Raw genomic sequence first — 25,448 nt, forward strand, 5'->3', positions numbered from 1 at the left:
GATTTTTTTCTTTTTCTGTTTTCCAAAGGTTTTAATTTTTCATCCTCTGGAAGAGAAGATGTAGATGTGAGAACATTAGGAAATGGTAAGATTGTGACAGCATCACTTGAATAGAACTAACTTTCAGATTGTCACCCTTTTCAGACAGCAGGTTTACTGTAGTTACTTAGTCAAAACCAAAGTGGGAAGATCCCAGAACTTCTCTAAGAGAGGAAGCTTTGTGGATTATGGAACTACCTTTATACAGTGTATGATTATATTTTAACAGGAATCATTTCTTCAGAGATATCCTATTGCACACCTATAGGTTATAAAGGATATTTATGTGCATTAACAAGGAGGTACCTGTTTTTTTCCCAAAAGTTTGATTATTAATTGTTCCACTTAATAACATTTCAGCAGGACCAGTACAGTTTTTAAAATGCACATCTTCATTTAAAAAGTGATTCTACTCATTTAGCCTTCATTTTTCTCCTTTTACATTGTTGTATTACAAGAAAAATGAGAGAGTTAATCCTGAGCTATTTGAGATTTATAGTCCCTTCCTCTCATGGTATTACAGCTTTTCTATTTTACTAGTGGATTAGGCTAGGAAGATGGATTTCAAGTTGATAGACCTGGGTACTGCTGTGTGTGACAACGTTACACTAGTGTAACCAAGTCAATTAGCAATTGTTTGGATTTTATTTTGTAATTAACACAGGCTTGTTTATGGACTTTTGGGAAAACAGTCATTTTCACATATTGCCTGTACTAGGGTTTAGCACCCCCCCAAAAGCCCCTTGATTCTTTTCACACATTCTTCCCTCCCCCAGATGTAGTCATGTCACTAAACTTTCAGTCCTCTAGAGCTCAATTCGTTTTTTCACACCCTCTTGCATTAGCTCAAATGTTAACTCCATCAACACGTTTCTGTTTCATGACGGGGTGTGTGCTGCCAGGAAGGCCCTTTGCAATTGAGCTGGTGAATCCTCATAGAGTACATTTCACTTCACAAGAAATTAAGGAACTTCAGCAGGTAAACCACTTCATGACATGGAAATCGTCATGTTTCTGCAACTCTGTAATTGAACTAGAGTTGCTAATTGTTTTTCTTTTTCTGCTACTACAGAAAATAAATAACTCGTCTAACAAAATCCAAGTCCGTGACTTGCAGCTTGTCACAAGGTAAGAGTCGGCTCACTGGAGGTAATTTCAAAAGGGAAGTTTTGGTTGTAGACTACATATCTGATAAGGGAATTGTTTTCAGAATATTTAAAGAACTCTTAGAACTCAAAAATAAGAAAACAACCCAATTAATAATGGGGATATGATTAAGTGGACCTTTCTCCAAAGAGAATATATGAATAACCAATGAATACATTAAAAATGCTTAATATTATTAGCCATTAGGGAAATGCAAATCAAAACCATGAGATCCCTCTTCACACTCACTAAGATGGCTGTAATCAAAAAGAAAATAAGAATGTGGAGAAATTGGAACCCTCATAAACTGTGCGGCCACTTTGGAAAACAGTTTGGCAGTTTCTCAAAAGGTTAACATGTGACCCAGTGATTCTACTTCTAGATATATTCCCAAGAGAAATGGAAATGTACATTCACACAAAAATCTACATGAATGTTTATAGTAGCATTATTCATAATCGTAAACAAAGTAGAAACAACCCAAATGTCCATGGATAAACAAAATGTATATCCATCCCTACAATGGAATATTATTCAGTAATAAAAAAGAATGAAGCACTGATAAATGCTACAATGTAGATAAACCTTGAAAACATTATGACATGAAAGAAGCCAGATACCAAACACCACATATTGAATGATTCCATTTTATATAAAGTGTTCAGAATAGGGAAATCTATAGAGATAGAAAGTTGATAAGTGGTTGCCAAGGGCTGGGGAAAATAGGGAATGGGAAGTGACAGCAAATAGGTGTGAAATTTCTTTTTGGGGGTAATGAAAGCATTCTAAAATTAGATTGTAGTGATAGCTGCACAACTCTGTAAATATACTAAAAATCACTGAATTATACAGTTAGAACAGGGGAGTGTTATGTAAATTATATCTCAAACTATTTTTAAAGAAAGGGAAGTTTGGGCAAGGCTTGTGTGTATTTTATATGTTTGGACTAACTTTTTTTTGTTGTTTTTGTTTAGAGAGGCAATAGGACATATGAAAGAAGGTGAAGAAGAAAAGACCAAGACCTATAGTGCCTTAATATGGACAAATAAAGCAATACAGAAGAAAGATATTGAATTCCTAAATGACATAAAGGTAGTTAAGTGCTCTAATTCTTTTTATTTTATTTTATTTTTCTACTGCCTATAAAAGAGTCCTTTGTCTTCTAGCTTATTGCCAGCAAGTCATAGAGCATGGGTACTGCATGAGCATGAGATGTGGTTTCAAATCCTGGCTCTACCATTTACTAGTTGAATGGCTGGGCAATTCATCTAACCTGTCTGAGAGGCAGTGTTGCTAGTGATTAAGTGCTTGCCTCTCCTCTGAGGACAGATTGCCTGGGTATAAACCCTGGATCTGAATTTCTTAACTGTGTGACTTTAGATAAGTTACTTAGCCTCTTTATGCTTCAGTTTCTTCATCGATAAAATTAGAAGAATTAAGTGAGTTTAGTCCTATAAACCAGTGGTCCCCAGTCCTTTTGGCACCAGGGACTGGTTCTCCTATGAGAATCTAATGTCTGATGATCTGAGGTGGAGCTGAGGCGGTGATGCTAGCGCTGGGGAGCAGCTGCAAATACAGGTGAAGCTTTGCTTGCTTGCCCACTGCTCACCTTCTGTGGAGTGGCCCAGTTTCTAACAGGCCACAGACCAGTACCAGTCCATGGCCCAGGGTTTGGGGACTCCTGATATAAACCACTTGATATAGTATCTGGCACATAGAAAACATTCAGTAATGCTACTATTGTATTTGACCATCTGTACAAAAGAAATATAAGATAGGACTTATAGAATTGATGCTAAAATTAAGTCCAGAAAGAAAACATGTTATAAATAAGTAAAAACAATATGTATAGAGCACGCATATTTTGGCACATGCTAGGTTTTCCTTCACGTGAGCATGTCATTATAGAGGAGTCTGCCTGTTCATTTGCATATTTCTTCCCATCTGCTCCCACTTCTTCCTGTAAAGATAATTTGCTTTCAAATGCAAGGAATGAGTATAAGTGGGCACAAATATATTCATATATAATTATCACATCATTGTTTAGATGGGCAGTATTTTGAAATAATCTGGATGACCTATTAGAGGGTATGGGTTTAATCTCATGGCTTATCTGTATAATGGACTATTACTAGCCAGCTGTTGGAAATTATATGGTAGATGAATATTTATTGACAAAGGAAAATGTTCCTTATAAATGGTAAGGGGGAAAACAACAAGCTATAAGAATATATAGAGGATGATACATTGTGATTTAAATACATACACAGGTGTGTGTGTACACATATATATGACTACATAGAAAACAAATTGTATGGCAAAAGATACCATAAGGAGGATTTATACTAATGAAAGGTACAAATACCCAATAAAGAAAAATGGACAAAGGATATGACAGGCAGCTGAATAAAGAGCAACTTCAGTTGGTCAAGAATCATTTGAAAAGACGTTCTACCTCCAGATTGAAGTAACAATAAGACCATCACTTTATTCCTCTGAGATTAATAGCACCTATTGGTTGGAGTAGAGGAGAAGGCTAGTTGCATATATTCAGTAGAAATGTAAGATATTTCAGCCTTATTAGAAAACCATGTGGCAATGACTATAAAAATTAAAAATATACTGGTCTTCTACCCAGCACTTCCACTGCTGAAAATATGTCCTTAAGAAATAAAACTCCAGTGCATAAGGATATGTGCACAAGGATGTTTAATGACTTTGTTCAAGTGGCAAAATAAACAATAAAACTGGAAACAAAGTGAATTTCCTTTAATAAGGAAAGTGTAGAACAAATTACGACTATTAAAAGAAACTAAAACGGCATGTGATCCCATTTAATTTCTGTTATTGTGTATATATACACCTAAACTTGTTAGAAAATAGAGGTAGGTCTACATCTATGACTTGTAGGAATACCCATGACAGTATGAGAAAAACAGTGAAGTGCAGAATAATGTTCATAGTATGAATATTTTGGTGAAAACATACAGATAACTCACTTGCTTACAGAAGTTCATCTGTAAAATGAGGGATGGCGTAGCTCATCCCTAGGGGCCGTCTAGTTCTGTGCTTCTCTACCTAAGGCCCTTTGGCTTTTTGCCCGTAGGATGATAGTTATACTATAGACAGATATCTTTAAGATTGCAAAATAAATTTCTAAACTTCTATTCCATCACATGATACAAATCGTTCAGAGTGCTGTGGGGAAAATAAACTCATTTAAAAAATAGATTCACAGTCTAGGGTTAGCTGTAGAGCTAATTCAGAAATAATGCTGAAAGGTGATTTTTATAGGTACAGCCTAAGTAGTGAAAAGATCTATTTTAATGGTCCATAGCCCAAGTGGACTGTTGAGACTATTTGACTTCTAATCATTTTTTAAGTGTTAGAGATAAAATAGTTTTCAAATATTGTTATTGGTATAAAAATAAAAAAAACCCGAGTTTCTGCCCCATTCTAAGAAGTAGTCACTTCAGATTTATTACTTGTCTCCTTTTTTAAGGCCAATGTACTTCTAAGAGAAAAAAAAATCATTTGTGTGTGTTTATATGTGTTTCTGAAAGTTCAGCAGTATGGGGACGTTGAAGTGAAATGTTAGAGTAAATGAAGTGGTTTTTCCTTTTGTCTGCCAAAAACGAGCAGACTGAAAAAGACACACCAGCATGTGTTAATCTGAGTGTTATGTCGGAAGTAGTGGTGAGTCAACTAGCTCAGATGGTACTTCCATTGACTGGCTTGTGGGTCAGAAGTCCAGGGGGTAGCCAGAGGTAAAGGAAACAGGAGAGACAAGCACTCCTTAAGTAGTTCCTCATTTAAAGGCCTGTTTTTTCTGCACTCTAAAGTGAGGCCACATCTTTACGGATTCTTTAACAGTTCAGCTTTGTCCTTCTTTTGGTGTTTTTTGGCCAGTGAAATGTCAAACCTTATAGAGACAGCTTCTCTCATCAGAACAAAGTGCTTCTAAAATCAAAGAATTATAGAATCATAAAACTGATGAGTTAGGAGGGGCCATTGACTCACCGCTCTGATAAAAGCAGTCACACTATTTCAAGTAGTCTTTGTCAGAACTTGTTCTTTCTTTCTTGGTGGAAGACTTGATAGAGGGGAGACTAGAGAGAAATCTTTTTTTTTTCTTAGTATGGCTTCAGGCACTCACTGATCATATAAATTAGGAAAGAGTTGTTCCAACAAGAAACTGCAGAGGATTTAGAGTTCTTATGAACTTACATTTCTGGTTATACTCAATGTCTATTTTTAAAACTTGGAATTAGTTGGCTTTTTACAATACTAACCTCATTTCTTAATTTATATCTTGTGACATAAAAGGAAATCTCTAATTGTGAGAAAAATAAGCCTGTGTCCCTATAAAATCTGAATTGGAAAAAGACATGCAGTATTATTATTCTCAAGTAACTCGAACTGGTCTAACAAATATTGAGAGGTCCGGGTTTATTGTACACATTTACTTGTAATTATTATGTTGAAACACCACCCTAAAACTGTGATGCAACTGCTTATTTCCCAGATATATCCTTTTGTATAACATAAAACCCCCCACAAACCTGTGACTATATGGTTCTAAGACATGCACACTGCCCATACGTACGTGATACAGATGTCTCACCTTCTACAAATAGCTATTTGTCACCTGAGCCTGAAATCCCCATTATTTAGTCACTTTGTTGAGTCGTAAAATTTTTTAAAAAGGTAAGAACATGTCTTTTAGAAGAGCCGTTAAAGGGCAGGATAGAATTCCAGAGTCCTAATTAATTTGTTAAATATTAGAACAAAAGAGACCTTGGGATCATTTACTTGAAAGCCTTTTTTATGGTACTGGGGTCCAGAAAATGAGTAATTATGGACTAGATTATAAAAAGTCCCACAGAGTGTGAATCTTAGGGAATACAGCTTATTATAGTCTTAGTTTCTACCCTGACAGTGATAGCTGGGGTCCTCTAAATAAAACATCTGTGCTGAGTCATGGATGACAAAGGAGGTGCTAAGATAAGCTTCAAAGAGCAGTAAACCTGACTCCATGGCCGTATGTCATATCTTCTGCTAGGACTTAAAGATCGACCAGAAAACGCCTCTCCGGGTCCTACACCGGAGGCCCCTGGCTGTGAGAACCCGCCTCATTCACTCCATGGAGACATGCTACATGGATGAACATCATTTCCGCCTCTATCTGAAGACACAAGCTGGAACGTATCCTTTCACCTCCTGCACAGCAATGATCTGACCAGGACCCCACTGGAAGAGTTCATGCTGCCCTAGAAAACAGGTTCAGCCGATTTAGAAGGGTAGGGAAAGGAATTAGTTGGAGAAGAGGAGAAGAATCTTTTTTTTTTTTTTTCTTTTTTTTGTTTGGGTGTTTTTTCCCTATTAAATTTGTATTTTTCAAAATGACATTTTAAACCATGAGCGAGCCAGTTCAATATGAACTTAAAAATATTTAGTGTATCACACAATGCTGAGCACATAATATGTACTCAGGAAACACTTTTGATTGATTCATTTGCTGTTTTTACACATTTTGCCAGTCAAATATTCATGACCACCTTTGGGTCCTTTCAGCATTTCTGAGCATTTTCCCTAAATGATTAAATACTGATACTAGATGGGATACTGATACTGATACTGCTTTACATATTGACCTTCACTTTATTTGGCCACTGGCCTAAAACAAGAGACTAGTCTAAGGCTGATCACTTGTTCATAATCTACTTTGGCTTGCATTTTTTTTGTTTTTCAGATATGACTTGCTGGTTAAAATATAACAAGGAATTAATTGCCTTAGTCTTAGCTTAGTCTTTACTTTTCAAAGGTGCTTCTACTTTTTGTTTCTTGGTTTTATATTATTTTGTGATCCAATAGCATGAAGTGACAAAATATCTTCTAACTAGTATAAAACTAATAATATACTTGTGGATATAAGGGGAAAAAATGTCGTTTTAATCACCAAATAGCATTCTCACTATATTGCTGTAATTGGTCTGCCTCTCCTTCCCCATCAACTTCCTCTAAGCAGGATTTCTCCCCTAAAAACAGGTATAGGTCACTTACTCCTAAAATCTCCTAAATTTTTACCATTTGGAATAAGGGATGGTCTTTTTAGACTGCGGCAGGCAGATCTTTGTATCTGTGTTGTTTGGAACACATCTGCTTGTTATAGATGGAATGTGATAAGATTTCAAAGAAATCACAGATTAAAAAAAAAATCCTTTAACCTAATCCCAGCTTTAGTTTTGCTGTGCTAGAGAGAAATGCAGTGGTCTTTTAGGGAAGCTAATGTATTTTCATTTTCAGTCTCATTAAATTTTTTTCAGAACCAGCCATGTTCATGTAACTTAAGACATTAGCCAAGACAAACTGTTTGGTTAAGCTTTAGATACCATGTGGTTATACACAGAAATATGTGAATTTTTATTATATATTGCTTTGTACTCTGAACTAATTTATCTGACTTATACCTCATCCCTCTGGCTATGAATAAGAACCATTCTGGACATTTTAACTGGTTACTCTGGGGCTTTTCAGTCATCTCCCCTCATCATTGCTACTCAAAAGTAGCATTCTCTAAAGAAAGTAAGAGAAAAAGAATGACACTTGTTGAGTAATTATGAATTTAGCAAAGAACAGTTACTAGATAATCACGTCTTATGCTTGAGTCAAAACATTTAATGAAAATAGTGAATAAACTTTCAGAAAGTGAGGAAGACATAATATCAGCATATTATGGTATTAATTTTTATGTATCTGAAAATAAACTTACTTCTCCTATTCAAATTGTTAAAAATTTTTATATTAAGTGCTGGTTTATAGACCACAACATAATGTTGAATGAATTTTTACTGGATGCTGGCGAAAATACCTTTCAGATATTGTCAAGGCTGCAGTAGAGTCCTGTATAAGGAATGTTAATGTAATCTTATTAATAACTAATTCTAGGATTGGTAACTGACTTCAAAATGTTAAGACCTATGAGGGAAACACAAGGTTACCTCTTTAAAAAAAGAGAATTAAGTTAGTTCTCTTGTTAACCATGTTTTCAAAACAACTAAAACTTGGGTCCTTTGATAATCTTTTGGAAGGGCCTTCATCAAGACTAAGTTAATAGTCTCATTGTCCCTTCCATCCTATTGCCATTGTCAGTGGGCCATGTTGCAAAGAAAGCCACCACTGAGGTCACCCTGTGTGAGCCTGTGGAAACCTAACATCTGGCAGATGCTGGCTGCCATTATTGAAAAATAGGACCAGGAAGATGTCAAAATGAAAGTTGTACAAAGAAAAAATAGCTGAGATTTTTTTTTTATATGTATATATTACATTGAACTACAGCTAATTTTGAAAATCCATACCCAAACCTTGGCACTTGGAGATGAGCAAAAGAAAAAAGAAAGTCATGATTCTTGGTAAGTCTGATGTAAATACAGGTCCTATGTCCTGATGTTGGTTGCCAGGCTGGTAGGAACCAGTCTGCTGTAGCTTATTTTCTAAGACACACATCACAAGTCACAGCTCTCTACTATAACATTTCTGCTTTTATTTCTCTTTCAGCTATGAAATCTCATCAAACAGTGGGTACTGCATGGCTATCTTACTTTTTCCTTAAATGAACCCCAGCTACATTAAAGAATTTGTACATGGAGACTTTGGGAGAACCAAGCCAAACATTGGCTCTCTGATGAACGTGACTGCAGACATTCTTGAGCTGGATGTTGAGGTAAACCATTTTATTGTGGAAATGCCCATCTACACTTTGAATTCAAAGTTATGCTTTTTTTTTTTTTTTTTTTTTTTTTTTTTGCAATAAGCCAAATAGTACTACTCACTTTAACCCATTTCCCATTTGCTTTGAGAACTCTCGCTGGTGGCTGCATTGTTTACCCTGGGATAACTCGCGGATTACAGTCCTAACCTTACCCCCCAAATTTACCACAAAATGTCTTGTTTTTATTATTTTCTCATCACTCTAGAATATTGGTAGTCTTTGGAAACAAATGACATCTTCCTATTTATAGCATTCTGTTTTTAGTAGTGGTATTTCCATTTACAAAATATAGTAATTCTCGATCACTGAAAATGTCAAATCCTAGAAAACCTAGCATTCCTATGCATGTTAAATTAACACTGGCTGTGAGCTGCACTTTTTTTTCCTAAATGAGAAAAGGGTTAAGAAGTGTTTGAAAATGGTCAAAATCTCACAGTAGCATTATGTTGAAGGGAGGGATTATCTTGGAATTTTTATTTCTTTAAAAAAAATACAAGGTCTCATTTATGATCTTTGCAAATATATAGCTAATTTATTAATTGTCCTTTACATATGGCATGAGATAGAAACCTTTAAACCAAGCAAAGATTTGAAGTTGTAAGGACCCCTCATATGTCCTTTGGACTCTATAGAGTTCACTTTCATACCAATTGTCTTACAAAGAATTTAAGGCAGCCTACTCAGAAATGTATATTCAGGACAGGGGTAGAAAATGGGATGAGCCAAAGGTTATTAATAAAAGCAGTTCTATAAGGGACCCCTATGATATGGTCCAAATTCTCCACTTACAATATGAATTTAAACAACGTTAAAATCTTATTTAAAAAATGGATAAAATGGATCTTTCAGGCAATTCTCCATAAAATTTTTTCTCATTCGAGCATCAGTAGGTATTCAGACACAAGTTGTGCTCCTTGATGAATATCCATTCAGGAATAGAGACCCTCCCCAACTCCTGCCTCCAACAAAGAAAATTTTAGAAGAGGTTAACATTTTGCACTTGGGACTAATATCCATCATAAAAAGAAATGGGTATAGTTGCCTAGTGTGAAAACAGCTATGGTAAGCAAATGGTCACTGGAGCATTATTATTGCCTTACCAACAGTTCTCTTGAGTGCTTTTAGGTTAGATTTTTATGTCTCAGCCAGTCAAAGTTGCAGGAACCCTCCTCAGTGAGACTATCATTTTGATGAAGACAACCCTTTGTTAAAGAGAATCCCAACTGCATTCACCTTCTTTACCTTGATTCTTAAGAACAGCTTATAAGTGTCAAAAAGTCACATCACAGGCCAATGTTTCTCAGCCCTGATTGTCCAATGGAATCACCTGTGGAGCATTTTAAACACTACAACATGCCTATGCTCCCCTGCCCTCAACACATACAAAGCTGTGATTAGTAATGTTTAATTTTCAGACTTGAGAAACCACCCATTAACTTATATATGGGTGTTTGATATATGGCTATATTCTGAAAAAGAACCAAAGTATTTTCTTGGGATCTTTTATACATGCATATGTACATGTGCATGTATAAAAGATACATGCACATGTACATATGCAATGGTTATTTAGGCTTTTCTAATAAAATTTTTCTGAATCTGGCATGTGAAGTGACTCTCATATTTTTAAAAATCATTTTTTTAACAAATCAGGTTTTAAACTCTAAGTTTCAAAAAACGACATGGGTACAGTGGATTTTTAAAAGTTTTTCTTAAATTAGGCCCCTAGGGTAGTTAAGATGAAGAGCAGTTTCATACTTTTAAGGCCTAGAATGTGGCACAAAATAGTGTGGCACTGTAATTTCATTATGTCTTGAAGATCGAGGTTTTGTTTTAGAAGAGCCAGATCAGGGTGACTACTTAAAATAGAGATATGGGAAAATGAAAATGATCAGAAGAATAAAAGTTGCTGAGACTTCTGAGGGAAAGTTTGTGTTTTCACCTGAATTTGTTTGCTACTTTACCCATTAATAACATTAAAAAAATTGTAAACATACTCTAGTTTCTTATCAGTCAAAAGGCACAATGAATAACCAGTTCAGTACCCAAATACTCAATGAATTCCGCAACAGACCTCAGGCTTAAGAATTCCCAAGTCCTAGAATGGGTTTTAGAGTGTTAAATTGTTGTATTTAATGGCTCTTCTCTTCAAATGCAGTTTCTTCTTATAGTGTATTAAAACTATTAAATTGATACGGCATTACCAGCAATGTTTCCTAGAACAGTAATATGTTTTAATGACTTGTTTTCTTCCTTCTAGTCTGTAGATGTTGACTGGCCCCCTGCTCTGGATGACTAGCTTTCAAATTTGGAAACAAAGAATAGGGTTTATGCGGCACGATGGGGACTTTATTCAGCGTACACTGTATTATGGCTGTTTACTCACCATAATGGTGTCTTGGAAACTATTTGGATCATGTTGATCTATTTATTTTTAAATTTGTTGTAACATCTCAGGATCTATATACAGTATATTTTGTGTTAAATTGTTTTAAGGATGTCTTATGATTTTCCTCATTCCCTCTCCAACCCCCACAAGGCAAACTATGAATAATGAAACCATTTTCTTCTTTCATTTAGAGAGGTACACAAACAGAATGCATTCTCTGATAATCTGAGAAGCTATACTTTTAGCAAAATTTCCCTCTAGAAGAGAATTACCACCTTTAAAATCATGTTATAAATTTTAAAAATGATCTCGATAAAAGTTATACCTATATTTATGCAGTACAGTATCTTATAATAAGATGTCAAATGTAAATCTGACACCATTAATATTTTTCTCAGTAAGCTTCTAGCAAGCTACTACCAATAGAAGTACTTTTGGTGTGATTTGTTACAAAAGTTAACAACTTCAAGTTACTATTTTGACAATCTAAAATTGTCAACACATTTCCTGGGGAGGGAAAGTAAAACCTTAGGAACTGAGGCATACCATGGTAAGAGAGACATTCATAAATCTTTTAAATAAGGAGACACAAGTGCCTTCAATAACTTCAATGCCAGGGATAAGATTTTGAAAAATTGAGATTGCCAAACAAAGAAGGTAAGCTGATATTATTCCAGAGTGCTTTAATAAAGTTATCTAACTTCAAACATCCTCATCAGGTAGGAAGGATATTTATCATCTCCATTTTATAAATATGAAAACCAAAGAAGTTAAATTTATTTAAAATCATTAGTTACTACCATATGTAAGATTAGAACTGAAGTTTCCTGGTCTCTAGGGTCCTTTCTTATTGAGCACCTACTGTGTGAAGAAGACAGTTAAAGATGTTATTTAAACACATATAACCACAAGAATTGGTTTTTGGAATTGAGGCACCAAGTCAAGGAGCTTACCAAAAAATAGCCCAAGTGTATTTCATATGATCTCATATGATTACCACTTGTTAATAAGTTAATCATCAGTTGGTACTATGAAGAGGAAAAACATTAAATAAACTAAACCTAAAATAATGGATGAGTCATTAAAACTTTGAGAAAGAAGTCTCATTAAAATTTCAGACTTAAGTGTAATTTCCATGACCCCGATTCAGCTATCTGAGCTTATTTTAGGACACACTTGGATAGAATTGGATTACTCAGTCTCCTCTCCCATCTCTACATTAAACATAGATACTAAGATGTATTATCATTTCAGAATCAGGAAAATAGGTTAATGGACATGACATTTCATTATGTGAATAACAGCAAATTATTTTTTCACTATTTTCAATGCCAGAAATGAGAAAGGGATAATAGAAATAAACTTGATAAAAACATAAGAACTTCTGTGTGAAATTCTGTTTCTGGGGAAATTTTTCTACAAAATAGGTTTAAATAATTTGGGAAGACAGTCTTTTGCATGTTTCTTTTTGGCTCAGCTTTGAATTCAGTGGATCTGCAAAATGGACGAATTCAGAGCCTCCGTAGCCAACTTAAAAGACTTCTATTTCTTAAATTTCTATTCCTAAAGTCATACAAAATTTCAAGCAGAGAGTAAACATTAGCAACAAATACATTGATTTGGCTAGTGGGTGCCCCTTCAAGCTGGCTCCTGTGTCCTTTTGACCTGTCTCCATCATTCTTGGAGAATGTTCTCACTTTCTAATACAAAAAGACACTCTACGCTCATCTCGTATTTCATCAGCACCAGCCCTGGAGTGGGTCTTAATTTAAGAGGAACTAGTTCCTTTTAGTGGAAAATGATATTTAAAAACCAATATCTAGACATTAGCTATGCTCACTGCTATTGTGGCATTGCCACCCTCAAGCCCTCTCGTGGCATGTGCGTGCACACACATGCTTATCTTTATATATTTCTTTACGTGTATTGAAAACTATGAGTTATGCAAGTACTTCTAATTCTAACCGTATTCTAGTTTTCTCTCCCTTTACATAGTTGTAATTTCTTCCTCTGACAGTGAGAAATCCGACTCCCATTAGCCTTAATATATTTACTGAATAGATCAGTCCACCTTTTAAATAATTTGCCTATCGCTGCATCCTTATTTGAGATCACTGAGACTCCCCTCCTGATCACCCTCACATGTTCTCCTTAGGTTCTAGACACTGTAATCCCATACTGGGCCACCACCTTCACCCTCTGTGGCAATGCCTACCTGTACCTTGCTCAAAATAAGTGAATGACTTTTGCCCTCAGTTATTCAGGAAGGGAGAGAAACACAGGAAATGTCAGGGAGGCAGAAAATAAAAATCTTTTAAAAAGACATTTTAATACTCTACAAAATTATCATTTCAAAGGACAGTTACATATGCAAGTATATTCAGCTATGGGGTTCCATTATAATGCCTAATGTTTCTAAGCAACCCAAACTACCTTTCCCTGAAGGAAGATGCTATAAATACAAAGAAAATCTCATTGATATTTTTTAAATCAAATAGCAACAAAGTTTTAGTAAAGGTTTTAGAATTTTTTCCATTTATTACATTAACAAGAAAAAAAATCATTGTATACAAAGATATTACAAAGGCGATATTCTGTACAATAAAAGGCATTTTGACATTTTAAACACTCGCATCTTGATGCCACACTTAACAATTAAATAACTGAACAGTATCTGAGAACTTTTAAAAATCTCTTCAGTGCCTCCAAATTTGTTAGTCACTAAGAAGCATATAAAAATATATAGAAATAAATGTATGGGTTGTTGGTCTCTCTAACTTATTATTAGAGAGACCAACAACCCATACATTTATTTCTAATTTTTACTACATTTTACATAAGACTATGTTTTGATTAGGTAATAAAGTTTAAGAAGAAAAATAGGAAAAATGAATGTTTGATACTTCACCAAAAACTTATTTTACCTGCTGATATCCTTGAAAACTCAATTTGTTGAAGTTATCAGCATTTTGTACTAGTTAGTGTACATTACTATTCACACAGAAGTGTTTAAAGACTTTTTGGTAATTCTTTAAGTTTCTGAAAGTCCAATAGTAAACTGAAGTTGTGGAAGCAGGTGATAAGAATATTAGAGTATGATCAATTCTACTCCCTTTAAATAGATAATTACTAGCAGGTGGTATTTTTTTCCCTGAAACCATAGGCATTTAGAATACAATTTTAGAAATATTACAATTTAGAAAACAATTAGAATTTAGAATACAATTTGAGAAATATTACAATTTAGAAAACAATTTTTAGAAATATTTAGAAAAAGATCATTTTAAATAAATTTTATCTATAGAATGAAGGTAGTGGAGACATGTTGGGTTTTTGGGGGGTAAGAAGGAGTCTATGCTTTAGTTTGCATGAAAAAAATTATAGATGCAATTACTTTTGAGATTTGATCCTATCTACTGATGTTTGTGCTTTAACTGAATTCTGCTAAGATGTATTAAAATATTAATTTGACTAAGTCTTAGATAAACAATGGCATAAAATTAGAGACCAACAACCCATACATTTATTTCTAATGAGCTACTCACTCCTGGACTTATAATGTTAAATAGCATGAAATTTTATATATGATAAAAAAATTCCTAATTTTTCCCCTTTCATACTCAACCTCTGAAAACAAACTAGATAAGAAATCTTCCAGTGGCAACTTCATTAGCTATTAGACCCCTCTTTAGGAAGACAGTCATAATACTCCTGATTCATAATCAATTTTGCCTAAGAAATTGAGTCACAGAATTTCAGAAGTGGAAGTCATTAATTTGACCTCGCCTAGCTATGCAATTGGAAAAGGTTCTAGAAAAAATAAGGCCAAATGAAGGTCCTCCAGATTTGGGCAGTAGCTGGCAACTCTAAAGAAAAACCTATCTCAGGATTCTTACTAAAGAATCTAATCCATATTGATTTCTCTCACTGCCATGTATTAGACAACTAGTAATGTCTGAAGTAGAGATTAATCAGGGTGACAGGACATATACAGATGTTGGTTTATTAACAGTATTTTATTAGAATTATGCAATTTACAGTGTTTCTTCTTATGCATTATTTAACACAACATACCTTGTGAGGTAGGTAGGCTGAGTATTCTCTGCATTTTATATCTGAAGAGAGGCCCACAGAAGATGTGATTTGCTAAAATATCACACAACTTCTAAGTGACAGAGCAGAAAATTCAAACCCAGATGTTCTGACTAAAAATTCACTATCCTTTCCATTTCTTCATGCTATTTAACATCTCATATAATTTCTTTAATCCCTCAACAAATCAATTTATGGTATAACCAATTATTTGGTGCTATTAGGCAGCCTGGATCACCAATTCCAAGTCCTTCTTAAAATAGACAGTATAATTAGTTTTCTGAAGTATTAGGTTAGAAATCGACAACTCAATTGTTGCCGTTCACTAAGGCTTTGAGTTAGGGAAGACCAATTACAATTTAAGAGGCTCTTAAGATAGTAGGTTCTGATGACAGAAATCAAAATAGGGATTTTGAGGAGCAGGTAGGTTGGTGATGGGCATGAAGGAAACTTCTGGGGTGCTGGAAATGATTGTTTACATATGTAAGAATTCATCAGGCTGTACACTTAAAATTAGACCACTTTATATATTTTACAGTATGTGCTATCGCTAAAAAAAAAAAAGACTGACATCTTTGAGGAAGAGTCATCTTGTTCACCACTGTATCATTTCTAGCACCTAACATGGTGCTTTTGCACATTAAGATGTTAAAAAATATATACATGATTTGAGTACATGAATACTCTAGGGTCTGTGTAAGGGTAAGGTATCAAGAGAGAACTGAGATTAAACATGCCACATATAGTAGAGAGAAGCAGCAAGGTCAGACATGTGAAATGATCCTAGTGACTGTAAAATTTCTATGCAATACAGTTGACACTATGGGAGGCACAGGGAAAAGTATTTTACAAGCTTGATAATCTTGGCATCACTGCTTTTCCTGCCAGGTTAAGAAATGCCTTTACCTTTAAGAACCATATCCTTGTCCACATTTGTATAATCACTTGCCAATTTCACCCTGGACTCTCTAATAACAGTTACCATTTATTTAGCGCCAACTATACCAGGGATTGTGCTAAGGGACAGAATCCCAAAGATGAACAAGACAAACCTTAAATGACTAATTCAGTGAGAGAAGTTCTGCAATAGGGGCACATACAAAGCTGTACTTCAACTAGGGAGGCAGGATCAGGTTTCACGGAGGAGAAGCCCAGTCTGCAAGGCTATGTATGTGCTGTGGTTGTAGAAGAGAGAGGTAGAGTGTGGATAACATGTTGAAGGCATGAAGGCCTAGTGCCCTGAGAAAGTTTTTTCAAGGAATGCTAATTATGTAATAGGGTATAAGGGGGAATGGGGTATTATTTTTAACTGGAGCATATGGAAAAGACATTCTTATTGAGGGAAAAAGAATCAAAGCCTATACTAAGAATGCAGCAGGAATGAAGGAGGGACTAATGCAAGAGATTTTTAGGAGGCAGACTCAAAAGGACCTGATGACTAAGTATGACTGTGAGGTTTCTTTCAAATATTTTTGCGTGGCAGGGTAAATGGTAATGCCATTAATGTAAGAGCATATAAAAGGAGGAGCCATTTATAAAGGTAATCAGATATTGTGAGAGAAAGCTGAAGCTGTGGGCACTGATAAGGTCATCCAGGGGAAAAAAATAGCACCAACAAAGCTGGGGTTGGGACTGGGGGAAAAATCAACCTGAGCGAGGAATGTTGTCTATCACAGAAGCCCTGGAGGAGTCTCCAAGGAGGGTGGTCAACGGAATAGAAGACTACAGACAGGTCAAGCAGGGTGAGGACTAATAAAAAGATACTAGATTTGACAAGAGAGGGTGTCTCTGGTCACTTTTCCCAGAATATCATAAGGAAGTAGTAGGAAGTAAAGAGAGAGATGGTATGGTAAAGAATGACTGGGAAGTGAGGAAATGGACATTGAAAGCATTTTATAAGTCTAAATGTGAAGAGGAGGAATATGAGGATGAAAGGAGAGGTGTTTTCCTTTTTAAGCTAAAGAAGACACTACCATGTTTATGAAAAAAAAAAAAGAGGCACTAAATGCTGATACAGAAATAAGATGAAAGAGGAGAGGGGAATCCAGTGAACAAATCATAAGGTCACCTTTTCCTCAGAAACTAAGAGTAGGGTGTTATAAGGACAGGTAAAAGTGAAACACATTTAGAGACAGAAGAAAAGCAGGTTGACAAATTCATTTTAAATTATAAAATAAATTCTATGATCAGTAAATAGCACCTGGAAAATGAAAAATCCAATGGAAATACTCTTAACAGATGTAGCAGTACCTTAATTCGGCTTACACAGAAGAAAACAAGCCAACTGATTATTAATTTTTAAAAAATCCATTTAGATTTTCTAAGTGTTTAAATTGATAAAAATTATAGGATTCTGTATTTTTTTTTAAAAAAGTGTACCAGTTATCAACTACTATCTAGAAATATCTTGGGTTTATATATTTTTTTATAATTTAACCATACATTTTTATTTTTCAAAATAAGAAGTTAACAAAAGTTAGAAAATATTTTAAACAAGTGAATTTTGTGGTATCAATTAAATATTAAAAAATTCAATATATATATTTAAAAGTGATTTCCCTAAAGGCTCCTTCCTCTGAAACTGTTTTTAAAAAAATTTTTATTATGGTGACATTAGTTAATGAAATCCAGTGTTTCAGGTGTACAATTCAATACACACACACACACACACACACACACACGTATATGGCACTGTGTGTTCACCGCCCATAGATTTATTTCTGTCACCACATATTTGACCCCTTTTACCCCATCTACCTCCCCCCTCCCTTGGGTTTATATATTGAACAGGTAAACTATGCCTTCAGGTTTTTCTTTCTCCCTGGTAAATTCTACTAAAGTATGTTATGTGATTATAATTTTTAAAATTATATAACAGAAATGTTTCATTTCTGAAGTCATAATTTCTGAGAAATAGTAATGGTATTTAGTTAGGTACTTTTAATCTTTTTCTTTTGCTTCCTAAATATCCTGACTTGAAGTCTTATCTTAGTCTCCTCATTTCCCAGTGTCATTCAACTAAAAATTTTTATTTATATGACATTCACACATTCCCTATTTTGACCAGATTAACTAGTTTTAATTGTTCCAGTAAATTTATGGTTTTGTTGGATGCTATATAAGTGAAATGATACATTGTGTCTAGCTAGGAATATGTTCAACCATTTATGTGGGGGACTCTAGTTGTAAAGTAAACTAGGTCTTTAATAAATTACTTAGCATCATGACAATCCCATCGCAATTAAGTTTTTGCCCAAATTCTACCATCATTTTGCCACTGGGATTACTCTGCTTTCAAACAATTTGGATTACTATTATTAGTGCTTAACTTGAATGTACATTATTCTGATGTAAACCCAATGTCACATTAAACAGAACTATAAAAATCATAAACATCTAATAATTAAAGCAATTTTTTCTTTCAAAAAACAAAGCTGTACCTGCAGTACTTTGAATGTTCAATAAATATTTACTAAGTGCTTATATGAGGCAGACACTGTTCTACAATCTAGGGATGCAACGAACAAAACATATTTCTGCCCTCATGGAGCTTATATTCCAGTATAGAAAAACAAATAGTAAACAAATGAATGCTGAGATAAGTATTATGGACAAATATAAAGGAGGGAGGGCATGGAGTGATGATTTTATATATATATAGTCAAGAAAGGCCTTGATCAGGTAACAGTTGAGTGTGACTGAAGGATGTAAGGAGTGAGCTATGTATATATCCGAGAGAAAAACATTCCAAGTAAAACACCAAGTACAAAGACTCTCTGAGGCAGCAGAGTGTTTTTGAAGTGGAGCACAGGCCAGAGTACGTGGAGCTGAACGAAGAGGGGAAAATGGTAGTAGATGAGGTAGGAGAGGGAGTGAGGATCTGCTAATTTTAAGGACTTTGGGCTTTACTCTGAGTGAGACAGGGAGCCACTGAATGATTCTAAGCAGATGAATATTATTTGACTTGCCTTAAAAATAATCACCTGGCTACCTTAGGGAGAACAGATTGGAGGGGCACAAGGATATAAAGAGCATTTTTGGAGGCTATAGCTTCAATCCAGGCAAGAGTTGCTGGTGGCTTGGAATAGGATGCTAATAGTAGTGGTCAGAAGAGGTGGTCAGCTTTGGATATATTTTGAAAGTAGGGTCTATCAGATTTGCTGATGCATTTCGATATGAGAGATAAAAGAAAGAAAAGAATCGAGGATGACTCTATGGTTTTGGACCTCAGCAACTAGAAGCATGGCATTGCCATTTACTGAGTTGGGGGAAGACTGAAAAGAAGCAAGTTTGGGATAGAAGATCAATCTTGCATTGAGTATGAGCTTTAATTAGATTTCTAGGTAGAGATGTCAAATAGGCAGTTTTACATGTATGTGTAAACCCAATATCTGGGGTTTGGGGACAGACCTTAGCTAGGGGTAAAATTTCAGCTGACCGCATGGAATTGGATGAGAGCACAGTGATTGAGGACACAGAAGAAAGAGGAGCGGTCCAAGGAAACTTCATCCCCTTAAAAACATGAGCATGAACTAAAAATTGTAAGCAATTTTAAAGGTATGGTTTTAAATAGCCCAAAATATAGAGAACATCCCATACCTTGAAGCATATTGTTTAATTTAGCATTTTAAAGAAATTCTGATTTACATATAAATCTAAGAAACTTCAGGAAGCCTCGGAAAACCCCTTAGGGGTCACCTTGGCCATAGGTCTCAAAAATAATAAGGAATTTATTTTTCCAATGACATAGCCATTACAGGTTTTACCTTAAATTTGCTTAAAAGCAAATATCAGTTAATTCATTTAAGAATACAATAATACATTACAAAAGAAATATAAAAAACATAATTGTAAAAACTAGAGCTGTGCTCTACTGTTTTCTTCACTGTTCTGGGAAATGTGGTGGGAATCTAAAGACAGTATCCCCACCGCACACATAGTCTGGCCCCATGTTTCAAAGGAAAAAAACTGTAAAACCCTTTTAAATTTCTACTTTGGAATTATCCTTTTCCAGCAGTTTCCAACTTTGTATTCTACATATTCAAAGTTGTTTTTTTCCCCAATGGAAAAATTGATATTTTTTCAATATTTAACATGTCACAGATTCATTATACACGTCTATGGTAAAACAATGATTTAACCTAGGCTGAAATACATACTAGGTTAAATTGGTGCATGTAGAGTCCCACAGGTTATCACAGCCCAGAAGTTCAGTTTGTGTGCATTTATCTGTTTTTGAAGCAAATGTCTTCTGTAAATACTGGACTTTTTCCAGCTCTTCTGGAAGTTGGGATATGAGTTCATCCCTCTCAGTGGTGGCTTCAGCTCTGAGCATTTGTCATTTATTATATCCTGACAAACTCTTTGCCAGCTAAATGAGGAGCTCCAGAGCCAAGACTTCCTGGTAGAGAAATCCACTACATACTCAAGGTTTTACAGTTCTCCCAGATAAAGTTTTTGGACTATCACCGCTCAATTACCCCACCCCTCCCCCACAAAAAAACCTGTGTAAATTCTCAGAGAAATATAAAATGCTGTATCTATATAGGTAATAAATGGTTACAAACATTTCAAAGGATTTAAATCTTGAATCGCCATTTAAATATTACAAGTTAACTTAAAATTCAAATGCAGGTAAGTTGTTCCATTGCTCATTCTGCATAGTGTCAATACCTGAATACTGACTGCTTTGAACAAAACCATGACTGTTTGGACTAGTACCATTTGACGGTCCTGACTCATTCATCATGCCGTTACCTGCACAAATGAAGTCAGATCCTTCAAATGCATCTGATTGTGAATTGAAAGCAGTAGTACTGGAACTGGTGCTTGCTGCCATATTGGAAGAGGACATTTGATGGAGCTGTCTCAAGTCACTTGGGTCTAACATTGAATTACATGAGGGGTTTTCAAGATCCACACTCATAAGTCTCGAATTATCGGTGTCCCTCATGCTATCATTACTGGATGTTAGCATATTCACAGGGCAATTAGGCAGCATGTTGGCATCAGAAATACCATATAAGGCAGCCGGTGACATGGAAGACGCTTCTATTCTGCCTATGTCATTAGTACTGTTAAAAATGCAAGCACTAGAAGCATTCAAATCACTCACAACACGCATTTCCAGAAATGGTGGGATACCCTGTGAATTAGAGGAAAATGTCCCTGTTGAAAAACTGCTCAGTGGATTTGCACTGACTGGGCATGAGGTGGGGTGGGCTGCCGAAGACCAGCTTGACGAAGTCTGAGGTACCCCCAAGGGTATGGCTGGAGCATGATGGGACAATGTACCTGAGATGGACACAGAAGAGGAATAGTAGGGTTCTGCTTGACTTGAAACTCCTGAAGGCCTGGACATTTCTGTCAAAACTGCACCAGGAGAAAACAAATTTGATTCTGTGAGGAAGAAAATGCATTATTATAAAACTGAAATAAAATTATAAAAAGTACTATTTTTAAAAACTGCATAAACACACTAATAAATTTTTCAAGGAAACTGAAGTAACATTTCAAATTAAAATGTTAAGTAGCACTAAAATGAAATGGAATTCTGTGATACCTACTGTTTTACAAATACCTATAAAATAATTTTGGTAAGTTATTTTAACATAGATAATTTCACTCCAGTTAAATATGAAAATCTAGCTTCTAAGGTCCTATAAAGGTATTTTTAAAAGTGAAAGATAAAAATCAGAATTTCAGTTAATGGGACTCTAAATAGGCAAAAATCATTTTATATTTTTCACTTTTAGGAAAAAATTAAAGGTTGCAGGTAACATTCATTAAGGTTGTTTTTCAATCATTGAAAAATCCATTTAACTTCCTAAGATATATTAAGATATAACACTAAGGTAGGTACTACAAATTCCCAGTCAGAAAAAAAAAATTAAGGATTCTGTGTTTATTTACACATTATATGACCGCTATATATACAACCAGGAAAAAGCACTGATTTAAGAATGTAAGGGGCAAAGACTCCTAATTAACTCTGGTTGAATAATCTCAACCAGAAGTTGGCAACTTTTTTTCTATAAAAGGCCAGATAGTAAATATATTAGGCTGCATGTGGGCTATACAGCCTCTATCAGAACGACCTGACTGCTGCTGTGGTGCAAAAAAAGCAACCATAGGCAGTATCTAATCAAATGAACATGGATATTCCAGTAAAAACTTTATTTATAAAGACAGACTACTGGCCAGATCTAAACTGTTTCTTCCATGACATACTGTAATTAGTAAAATTATCACCATATGAACAAAATGTAATTTCTCAAACAATAAACCTCCGTTCTCAACAGGACCTTTGGAAGCTGAGATCCAGTCATTCAATATTCAGAGGATGAAAAAATGTGTAGGAGTAAAAAAAAACATCAGAGAAACAGTTTTATTCCCAAGAATGGATTCCAATATACCATGCCAAGCACTGGTTTTTCAGATCACAAGGAATGCTCTATAGGGAATAAAATACCTTTCTTGATGAATCTTCCTTCTCCAGTTGATCCTAAGGGACCGGGTCTAGGTCTTTCAGGAAAATTAACTGCTGTGATAAAGTTTTTCCATTATTAAATATAATGTGAAAACTAACATCGGTTAAAATTTGAAAAACTGAATAAACAAAAACCCAAATCTAATTAAATACAAATCAATCCAAAATATTCTTACCACAATCCTGCCATAGTTTCTGGAAAAGTAAAGTTGTTTTTTGTTTCTTTGCTTTGTTGCCATAAGCATCTGGTTAGAAAGAAAACAGGAAAGCATGTAAATCATCACAGGATTATGCTTCTTCTCCTTTAATAAGTAAGTAGGTGTTTTATTTCCATATAGAAAATGCTTTAAATAAATGTATATAATATGGATTTAATAAGTGTTATAGAGTGTGTCCTAAGTCAGTAGGTAAGAGCATTTTCTCTTAGTTAAAAACAGTTTGATATTCCTCTCGTTTTCTTTTAACACCTATAAGTCAACAATGTCAATTAAGGCAATAAGGGCAGAAAAGGAGACTACTCTCTGATTGGCAAGTTTGCCATCTATAAAAAGGGCACAGTAAGGACCAAAAAAAAAACCCTCTCAAAATATAAAACAAATTTTGATAAGCAGTTTAGAGACCGAAATTATTCCAGATGCATCCAGAGATGCAAACAAATTAGTCAAAAATCAACTAAAAACTTTCAGGAAAAGAAACATAAATTATGAAAAAAACATAACTGTATTTTAATGTTTCTTACAAGAAAATGTTATTAGCAGGACTAACTTTAGGAAATATTATCAAACATTACTACCAAGAAGTACCTTTTTCATCCGGTAGATATCTAAAGTCCATAGATTCACTAACTTCCTGGTCAGAAGGTCTCCGCAACTGCATTTTTACTGTTACTGGCTCTGTTATAGCTTTGCAGTATGGTGGAGTCTTGAAAACAATGGCTACTTGACGGTGCACATCAGCTTGTGAAAAGATACCTTTTGCTTCCCAGTCATTCAATGCAAACCGAACTTCTATGTCATCTAGTGAATATGAAAGCAAAGAAACATGAACGGGGGAAAAAAAGTAAAATGTATCTATCGATCTAAAATATATGCTGAATTCAATGAAACAAACAAACAAAAAATACCTTTCTGAACTTTGTCACAGAGTAGAAATATTTCATCTCCTCCTCTGACACTTCCACAGTTCTTGTTTACACGACAAATCCTTAATTCTGCAGTATTAGGAGCACCTAAACATAAAAAATATTTTAATGGGTTGCTACCTTAGTGATATATTTTATCCCTTTTTGATGGAGAGAATTTTAGGAAAACAATTTTCAGAATAGATAAAAGCTTTAATATATGAATTAAGGACACTAAATACATTAATCATCCACATCTGTCCCTTTTCTAACTGCATTGCCCAACCTGATATAAAGCCTTATGACTTCATTTCTAGGCAATGACATGTCCTCTCATTAAATCTTCCTGCTTCTAAATTCGGATTCTTCAAATCCATCCTACACAATGTCACCAGGTTAATCTTCCTAAATGATGCAGGTTTCATGCTTATTATCTGGCCAATATTATTCCAATAACTCTCCCTGGCATTCAAAGCTCTCCATGATAAGAATACTCTAATCTACCTTTAGAGCCCTATGCCCCACTATCCTTTTATGCAAAACAGGTATATTTATATATCATTGGTGATCATATATGAGTAGACACACAATATAAAGGCAATCTCATAATTTTTTAAAACCATAAAATTCTGTATCCTTTGATCTAGCACTTGCCAACATTTCTATTTCAGCTAGGGATCTATTTGCACAAGATATGCACATACAAAATATTTACTGCAGTACAATTTGATAGAACAAAAAAAAAAGTTGAGAAGGAAACAAACTGAATGACTTGTGATAGGGTAACGATTTAATAAAGTTATGATATAGCTGTGTAAGGAACTATGCAGCTACTGAAAAGAATAAGGCGCATAAGGATTCAAGATATACTGCTAAGAGGAAAAAAAAGTTTAAAAAAAGATCAGTGATTTTTTTAAAGTTACCAAAAATATATTGTGTGAATGATGATGATGATGTGTTTGTATATATATGAAGAAGAAACTAGTGAAAATGTATCTGAGGACAGTGATTATCTTTGGAGAATAACATTAGAGGAGATTTACTATAGGAGAATAACTGTTGTTATTTATTTGAGGAATGTTTGAATTTTTCCTATGATACACTGCTTTTCTAGTTACCAAAATATTTAAAAAATTAAACTATATAAAACAAGCTAAGGCTACAAATACAAGAAAATAAAGTACTTACGATTGTCATAAATTGGGTTAGAAACAACAGGTGGTAGAGTAGTTGTCAAATTACCATGTTCATCATAGAGGAAAACTTGAAAACATAATCTTACTACATTGAGGTCACAATCTTCAGTGTCAAGTAGCTGTGGTTCAGGGACTGAATGGTGCATTAAAAAAAAAAAAAAAAGGGATGTAGAATATTCACATAGACCTAAAATCCTGGTAGGTCC

At 34.7% G+C, this 25,448-nt stretch overlaps 2 protein-coding genes across 7 annotated transcripts in view; one reads left to right on the plus strand and one right to left on the minus strand.

Moving 5' to 3' along the window:
- Positions 1–12,566, plus strand: part of PUS10 (pseudouridylate synthase 10) — a 57,045-nt gene extending 44,479 nt beyond the window's left edge. For 4 of the 5 annotated variants that reach the window (XM_011363915.2, XM_011363919.2, XM_011363916.2 and 1 more), the window contains exons 12-18: positions 29–85; positions 942–1,018; positions 1,112–1,167; positions 2,160–2,277; positions 6,248–6,390; positions 8,809–8,908; positions 11,217–12,566. In XM_011363915.2, the coding sequence (XP_011362217.1) occupies positions 29–85; positions 942–1,018; positions 1,112–1,167; positions 2,160–2,277; positions 6,248–6,390; positions 8,809–8,908; positions 11,217–11,255 (590 nt within the window). In that variant the 3' untranslated portion in view covers positions 11,256–12,566. Of the gene's footprint in view, positions 1–28; positions 86–941; positions 1,019–1,111; positions 1,168–2,159; positions 2,278–6,247; positions 6,486–8,742; positions 8,909–11,216 lie in introns of those variants that run through there. The other variant, XR_002781267.1, reaches the window with a different exon arrangement.
- Positions 12,567–16,516: 3,950 nt separating this feature from the next.
- REL (REL proto-oncogene, NF-kB subunit) overlaps positions 16,517–25,448 on the minus strand; it is a 33,783-nt gene continuing 24,851 nt past the window's right edge. The window contains exons 5-10 of one of the 2 annotated variants that reach the window (XM_011363921.2): positions 25,235–25,375; positions 24,050–24,154; positions 23,730–23,942; positions 23,103–23,171; positions 22,909–22,977; positions 16,517–21,836 (exon numbers count right to left, since the gene is read on the minus strand). In XM_011363921.2, coding sequence (XP_011362223.1) covers positions 21,055–21,836; positions 22,909–22,977; positions 23,103–23,171; positions 23,730–23,942; positions 24,050–24,154; positions 25,235–25,375 — 1,379 coding nt within the window. In that variant the 3' untranslated portion in view covers positions 16,517–21,054. Of the gene's footprint in view, positions 21,837–22,908; positions 22,981–23,102; positions 23,172–23,729; positions 23,943–24,049; positions 24,155–25,234; positions 25,376–25,448 lie in introns of both variants that reach the window. The other variant, XM_011363920.2, reaches the window with a different exon arrangement.

The sequence above is a fragment of the Pteropus vampyrus genome, unplaced genomic scaffold (genome assembly GCF_000151845.1).
Source record: "Pteropus vampyrus isolate Shadow unplaced genomic scaffold, Pvam_2.0 Scaffold91, whole genome shotgun sequence".
NCBI lineage: Eukaryota > Metazoa > Chordata > Mammalia > Chiroptera > Pteropodidae > Pteropus > Pteropus vampyrus.